The sequence below is a fragment of the Pantherophis guttatus genome, chromosome 14 (genome assembly GCF_059756535.1).
Source record: "Pantherophis guttatus breed Tessera chromosome 14, ASM5975653v1, whole genome shotgun sequence".
Taxonomy (NCBI): domain Eukaryota; kingdom Metazoa; phylum Chordata; class Lepidosauria; order Squamata; family Colubridae; genus Pantherophis; species Pantherophis guttatus.
The window spans coordinates 15,319,052-15,331,812 of NC_142076.1; the positions used below are offsets into that span (position 1 = coordinate 15,319,052).

General features: G+C 42.2%; 1 protein-coding gene across 1 annotated transcript; it reads left to right on the forward strand.

The window, feature by feature from the left end:
• The first annotated feature begins 8 nt into the window (after window positions 1-8).
• On the forward strand, window positions 9-12,699 carry LOC117670799 (uncharacterized). Its single transcript, XM_034426235.2, has 9 exons — window positions 9-158; window positions 1,413-1,497; window positions 2,921-3,091; window positions 4,287-4,336; window positions 6,804-6,918; window positions 8,943-9,079; window positions 9,308-10,493; window positions 11,762-11,887; window positions 12,176-12,699. The coding sequence occupies exons 1-9, from the start codon at window positions 91-93 to the stop codon at window positions 12,308-12,310; spliced, it is 2,073 nt and encodes a 690-aa protein (XP_034282126.2). The 5' UTR covers window positions 9-90; the 3' UTR covers window positions 12,311-12,699.
• The last annotated feature ends 62 nt before the right edge of the window (window positions 12,700-12,761 follow it).

Genomic DNA, 12,761 nt, shown 5'->3' on the forward strand with positions numbered 1-12,761 from the left:
TTTCGGAGGTTGCCAGGGAAACCACAGAACGCGATCCGGGCTCTGGGTTGTGTGGAGTCGTGCATCGTTTGGGCTCACCGGGCCGGATCGATGGCGGCGGGGCTGCTGGGCGGCTTGGGGTCGGAGCGAAAGCTGGCCCGCTCGGTAGCTCATCGGCTGTAAGGGCTGGGCCGGAGGGAGGAGAAATCCCTGGGAAAGCAGGGCAGGGGTATGAGGGTTCCTGAGAATGTGCAGAGTGCTTTCCATTCCATCCTCTGGGTGGATGGGTGGGTTGATATATGCCTTTTTTCCCCCTTTATTCCCATCCTGTTTTTTTTTTTAATTTTTGCTGTTTCCCCCTTCTTTTTACATGTTTTTAAATAAATAGTCTATCTTTGAATTTGTAAATAGAGTAAATAGCTTTATATTTGATCATTGAGAATATAATTGTAACGTAATTGTAATAATTAAAACAATTACATTACAGTTACATTCTCAATGATCAAATATTATTAAAATTATTACAATTACATAATTGTAATAATTAAAATTATTACAATTATGTAATTGTAATAATTTTAATATTATTGCCATACGATAGATGGATGGATGATAAATAGATAGATAGATGATAGAGGGAGGGAGGGAGGGAGGGCGGAATAGATAGATGGATAGACAGATAAATAGAATGGATGATAATTGGATGAACGAATAGACAGATGGAGGATAAATAGCTGGACAGATGGATAAACAGGTAGATGGGTAGATAGGTAGACAGATGGACGATGGATGGATGATAGATGGAGGGAGGGAGGGATGGATAGATAGAAAGTATGGATGATGGATGGATAGACAGATAGATAGATAGGATGGCTGATAGATGGATGAACGGATAGTCAGAAGGAAGATAGATGGATGGCTGATAGATGGACAGATAGCTGGACAGATGGGTAGATAGGTAGGATAGATAGGTAGACAAATGGACGATAGACGGCTGGATGATAGATGGATGGAGGGAGGGAATGATAGATGGATAGATAGGATGGAAGATGGTTGGACAGATAGACAGATGGACGATGGATGGATGATAGATGGACAGATAGCTGGACAAATGGATAGATAGATGGGTAGATAGGTAGACAGATAGGTAGACAAGATGGATGATGGATGGATGATAGATGGATAGATAGACAGACAGACAGATAATCCTGGTTGCTGGGAATTGGGTGGCATATACATTTAATAAATAAAGGCAGACTAAATTAAGCCCTTGTTCCTTTCTTGCCTGCAAATTGATGCAGCCATACTGCAATCACAATAGGGTTTGGGCATCAATCTGAGCAGGTAAACACTTTCCATGTATGAGATTTTTAACATTGGCGGTGGGCAGTGGCCAAAATGATCCATTGAAGACCACGCTTTTCTTCCCGTAGAAAGTATTACATTGAGGTGCAGAGAAAGGAAAACTCCTTCCAGTCGTCAGGCCTCACCTGGGATGAGGTTGAAAACTTCTATTTGGTAAGCCTTCCTATCCATCTTGTAGCTAAATCCCAAATTCCAAATATGGGTGTATTTCCTTTACAGGTATATCTGCACAGATTGCACAATTGATATTTTTTAAAATCAAATTTAGTTATTGGGGATTTTTGGGGACTTTATTGCGTTTGAATACTCTGTTCTTAAGCATCAATATTTCTTCAGCTGAAAAGCGGTATTTTAATGAGGAAAGTTAAAAACTGTCAAGGATAGGGCCCAGATCTAGAGGTTTTTCTCATTAGATGATAGATAGATAGATAGATAGAGTTAGATGATAGATAGATAGATAGATAGATAGATAGATAGATAGATAGATAGATAAAGAGTTAGATGATAGATGGATAGATAGATAGATAGATAGATAATAGATAGATAGATAGATAGATAGATAGATAGATAGATAGATAGATAGAGTTCTGACCTAGGCTTCACAAAATCACGAAACAGACTCCTTGTCCGAAAAAAACCCTTTTTTTTTGGCTAATGTGAATTCTTAGCATTCACATATAGAAAAGTCTCAGCAACAAGCCTTTCAAGGGTGAATTGCAACAACAGATCTTATCAGTCCTTGGATAGTTGCCAAGCCGATAGCTTCCAGGCGCAACACTGTACAATGAAATACTTGGCAAGGAGTCTCTGTGAGGCACCAACTCAGATAAGCAAATCTTCACACTAATAAATGAACTAATTGTCTCCTGCAAACACCACTCCCTTTTTGCTCCAATTTATTCCCTGTGGGAGGGGCCATTCAGCGTCCATTTTTTTTTATTTTTTTTTATTTTTTTTATTTAATTTATATGCCGCCCTTCTCTGGAGACTCAGGGCGGCTTACAATGCGTTAAGCAATAGCCTTCATACTTTTGTATATTTATACAAAGTCAGCTTATTGCCCCCACAAACTGGGTCCTCATTTCACCTACCTTAGAAAGGATGGAAGGCTGAGTCAACCTTGAGCCTTGGAGAGATTCGAACCAGCAGTAAATTGCAGGCAGCTGTGTTAATAACAGGGTGCTTAGACCACTGTACTATCAAGGCTCTTTGTGCCTTTATTCCCAAGTCAACCCCTGTTCCTTAACTGTTCCCTTTTCCTGACAGCTCTGTGCATGCACACATTGGGAACAGGCTTTAGCTGTTCTTCTGCCCCACTTATCTCCAACTCCGAAGGTAGCTGATAACTGTCGGAGGGTCCTGGCCCCATCTCTGCCTCTGACGCAGAGCCTTCCCCAGACTTCAGGACTGGCCCATGTTCCTCCCCAACCTCCTCACTATCCGAGTCTGCCGCCAGCTCTGCTGGCTGTTGGCGGGCCACAACGGATAGATGAGAGAGAGAACAAGATAGGTAAATAAATAAGTATTTGTCTGTATATTCTTTAATACATTTGGTGTTTTTTTTATTTCCTTCCAGCACCCTGCTTACCTGACTGAGCAGAGGACAAAGGAACATAATTTTGCCAAGATTAAGCTGGAAGCATTTCTCCGAGCCTATATCGGCAATGCTGAAGAATGTAACAGGAAAGTCCAGGGAAACCTGGCCAAGCAAAAGGAGGTGGAAAAGCTTATTAAAAAGATGGCCCGAGTAATACTCAGATTCATCCTTTTATATATTTCATGTAAGGGGAAAAAAAATAGGGACTATGTTTTGCTCCAGTTCATATTCACTAGACCAGTGTTTTCTCAACCTCAGCAACTTTAAGATGCGTGGACTTCAACTCCTAGAATTCCCCAGGCAGTTTGCTGGCTGGCTGGGGAATTCTGGGAGTTGAAGTCCAGATATCTTAAAGCATGCTGGCTAGGGAATTCTGGGAGTTGAAGTCCCCGCATTTTAAATGTCTATGGAGGTTCTCCGTCATCCAGGTCATGGTTGTCTCAAACATGGTGCTTTTTTTCAAGAGGCAACTGGATTTTCTGTTTTTTTTGTTTGAAGACGTTTCGCTTCTCATCCAAGAAGCTTCTTCAGAGAGCTGAAGAAGCTTCTTGGATGAGAAACGAAACATCTTCAAAGAAAAACCAAGAAGTCCTGTTGCCTTTTGAAAAAAAGCACCTTTGGGTCCCTGCATTTTGAAATTGCTGAGGTTGGGAAACATTGCATTATAACACCGAACCAGTTGATGGCACTTCTGTTCAACTTCCTTCCTTTAGTTCCTTTAGTTCAACTTCCTTTTTGATGAAAGAGAACCAGCTTAAATGGGGCAAGATGTGGATCAAAAGGGCAAGATAGGAAATGTTCTGACTGATCTCCAAACTGGCTGAATGCCATAATATTTTTTACCATCCCTCTTTCAGTCTTCATTATTTTTTTTCTAAGGAAACTAATAGGCAGCAAACATACCTTATGTTGCTAACTGGATCATATCTTCAAAGAGAAATATCCTATGCTTTTTGTGTATATCTCTGTAAGTTTCTTGACTTCCCCAGAACACCCCAAGCTTATAATACCTGGGACATTCTAGGAAAGTAACTTGTGATTGTGAAGCAGCCATTTGAAAGGAAATGCTCAACTGGGAATGGAGCAAATGTGAGTTTACCAAGAAATCATGAAAGCAATTCAGTTTCTCATTATGAAAATGAATGGAGTAATGAAATGAACGGAAGAACTGCTCCTCTGCATTAAGTTTGACCTGACCTAGTCCATAGCCTTTCTATATTAATAAACCTTCAATTTATCCATTTTGGATGTGATTTTCTGTCTTGCTTTCCTACTTTCTAAAAAGAATCTGTATTATGTCTGATGATAGACAAGCGAATGATGTGGTCTGTCTCTTTCTTTGTAGGATTATGTACCTGACAGAATAAATGAGGTGAAAATGAAGAGCAGAACGAGGTAATATCATTGAGTTTAATGGATTCTATCTACAGAAGAGGAGGCAATGTGATGGACTACAGTAAAGGGGTATAGATAGTCCTGGACTCACGACCACAATTGAGTCCAACATTTCTGTTGCTCAGTGAGACAGTCGTTAAGAAAATTTTGCCCTATTTTACAACCTTTTTTGCCGCGGTTGTTAAATGAATCACTTGCAGTTACAAAGTTGGCAACATGTTTGTTAAGTGAACCTGGCTTTCCCCATTGACTTTGCTTGTCAGAAGGTCACAAAAGGAGATCACGTGACCCGGGGATGCTGCAATGGTCATAAATACGAGCGAGTTGTCATATGCCCAAATTTTGATCATTTGACCATGGGGGATGCTGCAACGGTTGCAACTGTAAAAAAAAAACCAGTCATAGGTCACATTTTCAGTGCCGTTGTAACTTTGAATGGTCACTAAATGAATTATTGTAAGTTGAGGACTACTTGTAGTTTCCCAGGAAGCAGGAAACACATTCTGAGGAGAGGGATGAAGCAAGTGGCAGCCCAGCCTGGAGCTAAATAGAAGACCCAGAAAGAGAGTCGGGATAGCCACTCCCTAGTCCTCTCCCAGGTTGCATCTCTTAAGGGTAGAGAAGCATAGCTTTAGTCTGGCAAGATTCTGTCTATACAGTGTGAACAAATAAAGAGCTGAACTTGGACTGTCGTTCTTGCGCTGGGCCTGACATTCAGCTACTCCAGCTAAACAGAAACATTTGCCTCCCTGATCATTTCTTAGCGTGCAGAAAAGCAACTATAAATCCACATGGAACCTGAGCATTTCCTCATAGAGCTGGCAGCAGCTGAGTAACATTAAAGAACATGTATCGCACTAAAGTGTACTTTCCTTTACATCAGGGGTCTGCAACCTTAAATACTCAAAGAGCCATTTGGACCCGTTTCCCACAGAAAAGAAAACACCGGGAGCCACAAAACCCTTCCCGTGCCTGACTATTTCTTGAGCGGCCACAAATCTAGCATATATAGTTGAATTAAACGTTCTGTTTTCTTCGGAAACTTTTCTTTTCTTGGATTTATCCATGGTTGGCCTACCGGGGGTTGAAAAGCTCAATAAATTGTGTGCCGGCAGGTGTCACACGTTGGCGGTTGTAACACATATTTTGAGGGATAAGCCGCAGCAGAGGGGTAAAAGAGCCACATGCGGCTCCAGAGCCACAGGTTGCTGACCCCTGCTTTAGATCAAGCCTCTCAGATCTGAGCTGTAAACATCCACAGGATCCCTAGGAGGCAGCAAAGAGGCTCCAAAAAAAATCTCTTCCCCATCTCCTAACAGTAATCCAGATTTTCTGCAGGACAGAACTGGTATCTTTACTTCAGAACAACACATGCATGAGTGTTTATGTTCTCTAGAAGTCTGTCTTACATTCTGGGTGCCATTCAGCCCCCCTAAACAATCCTGCTATAAAAGCTTGCTCAGACTGAAAACTATTATTTTTAAATATATTTCATTTTGAGAAATTGATTGTCCTTCTGTAGACAACAGGATAACAGGCCCATTTGATACCGGACTCGCACGCTCAACTCTGCCTTGCAGCCATAATCTGGGTGATGAGGTACATCTGCATCTGGAGATGATCCAAACCTTTGAACTGAACTGGGATAGTCTGTAGACAGCTTGCTTGTCTTCTCGGTTTGGAGAAAGCGAGACCATTTTTGCCTTTGGGAATCTGCTAATAGCAATAGCAATAGCACTTAAAACTTATATACCGCTTCATAGTGCTTTTACAGCCCTCTCTAAGCAGTTTACAGAGTCAGCCTATTGCCCCCATCAATCTGGGTCCTCCTTTTACCGACCTCAGAAGGATGGAAAGCTGAGTCAACCTTGAGCTGATAAGGATCGAACTGCTGGCAGTTGGCAGAATTAGCCTGCAATACTGCATTCTAATAATAACAACAACAACAACAGATGGATTGTCATTTGGAACACAACATGCCAGATACTACGGTTGTCGAGGGCCAAAGCGTATGGTTTATTGATATCGTTGTACCAGGAGATGCCAGAGTCGAAGAAAGGGAACTGGAAAAAATTGCGAAATATCGCAACCTGGCCATCGAAACTACACGGCTATGGATGAAACACATAACAGTGATACCTGTCGTCATCGGGGCACTTGGTACCATGTCCAAGAATTTTATAAGATACATTGACAAATTGCAGCTTCCTGCAATAACACCAGCGGAACTGCAAAAAACTGCGCTACTTGGAACATCGTACATCTTAAGAAGGTACTTGGTTGATCCCTAGGACGCTGGCAGCAACCCGTATCAACCGTTAGCACCAGTCAATGGTATTTGTGAAGCATTTTTAAATGTTTAGTTGACTTGAGTTTCATGTTTAATGAATAAAAGAGATAATAATAATAGCTATGAATTAAAACATATTTGTGGTCCCTTTGAAGTAAGCGTACTTTCCTCCGCCAGGCAAAACAAGAAGTCTTGCAGCCTCTCGAAATTATATTTGAATGCTGTGCCGCCATTGTCCCCGGAAGAAGTGAAAAGACTGGTGTCATCGGCATCCAAGCTTATCGTCGCTGCGGTATGTACCCTATTCAGACCTGACACTAAACCAAAATGGTATAGGTATTCCTCGGTTTACGACTGCAATTGGGACCCGGGTTTTCGTTGCTAATCAAGGCGGTTAAGGGAGCCACGCCTGATTTTATAAACTTTTTACCACAAGGCTGAATGGTGATCACAGGATCGTGGGGATGCAGCGACGATTGTGAGAACTGGTTGTAACTTTTTTCAGTGACGCTGTAACTTCAAACAGTCGCTAAATGAATGGTTGTAACTCGAGGGCTACCTGCATTTTTTGGGGCTTTGCTTTAGCTTCCAATTTAAACATAAACAGGGCAGGTTGATAAACCACAGTCTGCAGCATGAATCCTGAACCAATAATAGCTTATCGAAACTACAGCTTAGTAAACTCATCCACTGTCTGATTTGTTTGATCTACGTGGGAGGCGAATTGACCTATTATGGCTCAGCAGGCTGTGCAAACTAATTGTCCTGCGACAGGCAGACACGCTTACGAGATGTATTTGTTCACTCTAAAGCAGTTTGCGGAAGCAAAAGCAGGTATTATCAATTCATAAATAGTTGAACATTCTGCTGAAAGGGGCTCGCTCTTATTAACGTGCTTCCTCTGCTCTGACAGTTCTGCTCCTTTCATCCCACTCTTATTCTTTTTTAAAAATTATTATTTGTATGCTGACTTTTTTCCTGTTTCATAAGCCCAGAGTAGTGTTGTGGTCCGCCAGCGGCCAGCAAAGCTGGCAGCAGATTCGGACAGTGAGGAGGTTGGGGAGGAATATGGGCCAGTTCTGGAGTCTGGGGAAGGGTCTGATGAGGGCTCTGCATTGGAGGCAGAGAGGGGGCCAGGGCTGGATGCCAATTATCAACTGCCTTTGGAGTCAGACATTAGTGAGGCAGACGAACAGCTGGAGCCTGTTCTCAGTGTGCGCATACGCAGAGCTGCCAGAAGACAGGAACAATTAAGAAAACAGGGTCGACTTAGAAGTAAGGCTTGGAGATGATTGGCCCCTCCCATAAGACATAAAAGAGGAGCGAATGGGACGTGAGTTTTTGCAGGAAGCAATTAGTTCATCTGGTCAGTAAAAGCATTGGGAAAGTTCTGTTTGACTCTGTGCTAAGTTTGGCCTTGCCCTCTGTGTGGCAATTAGTTCTCTGGCAGCATTCCAAGGGAGATAAGGTGGGTGTTTGTAAGCCTATTTGAGAAGCCTTTCGGACTGGGAATGACAATAATTCACAGCTGTATGAATAAAAGAGGTTTGCTGGGACTAAGATTGTGCTGTATACTTTCTAAGGAAGCCTACATCAGAATAAGTAGAGGGAAATGGGAAGGAAGCTGTTCTGTTCCTTCTTTTGGAAAATGCCAGTTGGGAAGGTGACTCCTACCATCAACACTCTTTTCAGTGAATTGTGGAACCCTATACTAGAACCTCTAGTCACGAGCGCTTCTGACCACGACCAAATCGGGTTCTGACCCAAAAATTCACATTTTTTTCCCCTATGGCAGATTTCCCCTTCTGTGATTTTTTTTTTTTTTTTGGAAGCACCAAATTTCCAAAATTAGGTTCAGCTCATGACCAAATCGGTTTGCGACCAAAGTTATGGAAAAAATCATGGTCGTGACCAGAGGTTCTACTGTATAAATTTAAGACTTAAGGGCTGAATTTGAACCCAGTACTGCTAATTAAGTTTATTGTGAGAGTAAACTTGAAAGCAGGAATGGCCTTCTTTTTCCTGATGAGTAGTAAACCTGTCTGAGTAATTGATTGTAATTACTCAATAAATGTTGTAAGCCAGAAGAGGCTGCCTACATATGGCTGAAAGCCAATTTTCAGCATCCTGGGGGCCAGTTATGATCCGGAATACAGAATCATGTTCTTGAGTTAAATGAATAAGAGTTTGTATTTTAAGAAGGATACAGTATTTCTGTCGTGGAGTCAGCTCTTGGGTAGATTTGAGCTCCTCTGGATGTATATCATATGAAGTTGCTTTTGAAGTTGCTTTTATTTCAGTTGATTCTTTTTTTAGACTTCGAAAATGTCTCCTGAAGAAATAGAAAAAACTCAAGAACGTAAGAGAAGGGAGACGAAAAGTGTTAAGAGTTTCAGCGATGGTCGCAAGAAGGATTTTTCAACTATCCTTTTTCATGAGAATCAGGCAAGAAGGTATGAAAGCCTGGGAGTATTGTGGTTGTTGGCATCTTGTTTTAGGTGAGAAGAGCATACTGTAAACTCTCAATTTACTGTATTCGAGTTTAGTGGACTGGAGACACAATAAAAGCATTCCACCTCCCATTTTGCACATGCATAAAATTCCATTTGCTATTTAACGGACCATCTGATTTAACAGACACCGAAAGCTCAAGTTGATGGTATCATGCTTTGATCTTTCAGACACCAACAAACAAGACAAAGCGATAAAGAGATCAAGAGGAAGGCCAAAGCTTCGAATGCTTCCAGTATCACTCCTGCTAAATCGAAGAGAATTTTTTCCGTGGCCGCTTGGAATACCCAGCAGAAGGCCTTTGTACCCTCTTCGAAAGGTACAGATAACATTGGCGTGCATTCTTACACACCATTTAAAATCAGAAGACAGGAGTCCTCTTCCAAACCTGGCGAAAGTGTTTCAGGCAAGAACTGTCCACCTAGAAAGCCTCCGGCTGCAGGACCAAGACAGACACTTGGATCCAAAGCCCACGAAGATCAGCCTCAACGCTCGGTCGTCTTGAAAGCCAAAGAGCAGAAAGTGTCGAAAGGAAATTGCGCCCGTCCCTCTGCCAGATCAACAGCTGAGATTTGCAGCAGCCAGCATTCAACCACTGGAAAAAAGACCAGAAAGCAATTCAGTTCCAATGGAACGATTTCCAGATCCTCTATCCTGAAAAGGGTCAGCGATCCTAAACCCCACCACCCCAACGACCCCAGAGGAAAGCTTGTGAAATGCACCCAAAGGAACGGCCCTAAAGGTGAACGGAAAAGCAGCGATTCACTACCCCGAACTGCTTCCAAATGCCATCAGGTCAACTTTGCCAATTGGGAATCTCTTGGCTTGGAGAGGGATAGAGTAAGAGGCTCTCAGGGCGACGGTGATGGTGACACTGCCGCCACTGCACCTCCCACAGAGAAATGCGGGCTCACAGAAGGATGCAACGGTGATTGTGTTTCTACAGTCCAACAAGGACCACCTTTTCTGCACGAGCTTTGCCAGGAAATGACTCGAGAAGTACCTGCTGATCGGACCAGGAGCGAATCCGACCAGTCGTTCTCTTCGAAGGAGCCCAGAGACACCCGTGCGGGAGGGGATCGTGTCGATAGCTCACCAAGTCGAGAACGTGTGTTAGAGTCCAAGTCCTGTAAACGAGAGGCGATCTGTATCCCGCCCACGGCTCCAGCTGGTTGCTGTTGTTCAGAACTGCCAAGTTACTGCGTGTGTGAAATCAAGGAAGGGCAAGAGATCAGATTTCCTGGGAAAACTGCAGCGCTTTTGAAAAGTTTGGACGGGGAACAATCCAACGACGAGTTTACCAACTCGTCTCTCTCGAGCAGCACCAGATCGTCCGGCTGGTTCTGCGAACATATGGTAAAATGTTTGAAACCTGAGCTTTTCTGGGTGCATTTTGGTTACTGTTTCTGGATGTTAACTTGTTATATTTATAGACCGTTGCATTCCAAACAGCTGGCCAGTAGTTTCTATTATTTGAAATGACATGAGAGTTGGCATTCCCGTTCTAGCTTTATGCTTTTCAGAAAGATTTGAGCTAGCCCAGCATTTCTTAATCTTGGTGATAGGTGCTAGAATTCCCCAGCCAGTGTCAGGTGCAGGGAACCAAAAACAACACGATGAGTTGCTCAGAGTAGTGTCTTTATTGGTGTTTGCTTGTAGACAGGAATCTTGCCAGACTAAAGCACACTCTGCATAAGGATCGGTTAAATTTTGGAAAGGTTTTAGGGAGGATCCCTTCTGGGTTTCCTGCATACCAACGACTCAAGGTTGATTTGTTTTTTACTTCTTGGAGAAAAAGCCCTTTTCTCCTGCAATCCAGAGCTAGATTTCATCACATCCAGCCATGCTGGCTGGGGAATTCTGGGAGCTGGAAGTCCATCCATCTTTAAATTTGCCAAAGATGAGAAATAGTGGACTAGCTAGACCATAACAAGCGGAGTGATAAAGTCTCTTGAGGAGCCCAAGTGCCTATCAACTAGTTCTTATTTGTTGAAGAAACAGTAATAAATATTTACACACCTGCATACCATTCATGGAAATGAGTGGTGTCATGGCCTACGGGTGTTCTTGCCTCACAACCAGGAGGCTGCGAGTTTGATCCTAGGTACCGTGTTTCCCTGAAAATAAGACCCTATCATATTTTTTTGAATCACGAAATAAGCACTTGGCCTTATTATCGGGGAGGTCTTATTATTTTGGGGTGCATGGAGCAAGATGGGGCTCTTCTTGCTGTTTTACCTGATTTCCAGCTCTGCATTTAAATATTTTAGGGGAGGGCTTATTTTCGGGGGGAGGCTTATTTTAGCACATGTGCTTAAAAGCTCAGTTGGGCTTATTATCAGGGGATGTCTTATTTTCAGGGAAAGAGGATAGAGGCAGATATTTCTCGTTCTGGGTACAATGAGAACTCTGCTGCGAACTCTGCATTGGCAATAGGAAGGGCATCCGGCCAGTAAACACTCGGCTCCATTCAGTTGCCCGGACTCCACCCCGCAAGGGATTATGGGGTCATTAAACAACAACAAAAAAAACCCATTCACTGGAAGGACATATTTTTGCCTTAATTTTGCAGACGATGACAAAACCAATTTAGATGCATCTCTTCAAAATTTCTTTCATTGCAGGGTGAAAACATTACACTGAAGGAGGGCATCAACCCCAGGATGGAAACGTTCCTTCAGAAACTTCTGAAGGCTCCCGAAAATGGCACCATCCCACAGGAAGTGTCCCATCAGTATGAAAAACAGAAATAAAAATCTGTTATATTTTCCTTGCCAGTGACTGCTTTGCATTTCATTTGATGCTCCAGAGGTTTCTAAGAATGCAGTGCTGCTTTGTAATGATTTAGATTTTCACACTTTTATACTATTTTGTAATAATCAAATTTGCTCAAGGATGTTGCAACGATTTGATAGCCCATTGGATGATTTATTGCAGATTTCTAGACTTCTCTTGAGGTATTTTCCTTCTAGACCTGTTGGATTATAGAGTCCACTGCTCTTACTATGCTGGTTTTAAAAGATTCTGTATTTATGTAACCTTATAATAAAGTTAGAACTAGTACTTCTAAATGTGCTTCTTTTCTGGAAAATACTGATCATGAAAATGAGGTCTTTTCCAGACAAGGAACTTATTTTTCTGTTTCTCCAAATTTTCTCAGCTCAGACCTCTGAACCTAAAACAGCGTTTTTTAAAATCGAGTTGTCTCTAATTGTGTTAATGTTATGGCTGGTGTTTCGTTTTACTACTGAACTTAATCCAATTTAACACAGTATTTCAAGCGTTCATAGCAGTTAAATAATCTTACTGTATTTTTATGATGCTTTCCCCTCTATTTTAGCCAAATATCTGAGTAGAATGATGGTAATTTATTGTAGGTATAACAGAGTAGGAAGGGACCTTGGCCCTGCTTAGGCAGGAAACTCTGCACCACTTCAGACAAATGGTTATCTAATCTCTTCTTAAAAACTTCCAGTGTTGGAGCATTTACAACTTCTGGAGGCAAGCTGTTCCACTGATTAATTGTTCTAAATAAATAACATGTGCCGATTATGTAACTTGACAATGATGCTATGACATTGCAATGATTTTATTCTGATGAAGCCGTTTTGAGTATCTTTTCTT

Excerpts from the sequence above, each read along its gene's own strand:
- LOC117670799 (XM_034426235.2), top strand. The coding sequence starts at position 91 with ATGGCGGCGGGGCTGCTGGGCGGCTTGGGGTCGGAGCGAAAGCTGGCC. Across the intron at positions 3,092-4,286 it reads TTATTAAAAAGATGGCCCGA|GATTATGTACCTGACAGAAT; the intron begins GTAATACTCAGA and ends CTTTCTTTGTAG. Across the intron at positions 11,888-12,175 it reads ATCAGTATGAAAAACAGAAA|CCTTATAATAAAGTTAGAAC; the intron begins TAAAAATCTGTT and ends GTATTTATGTAA.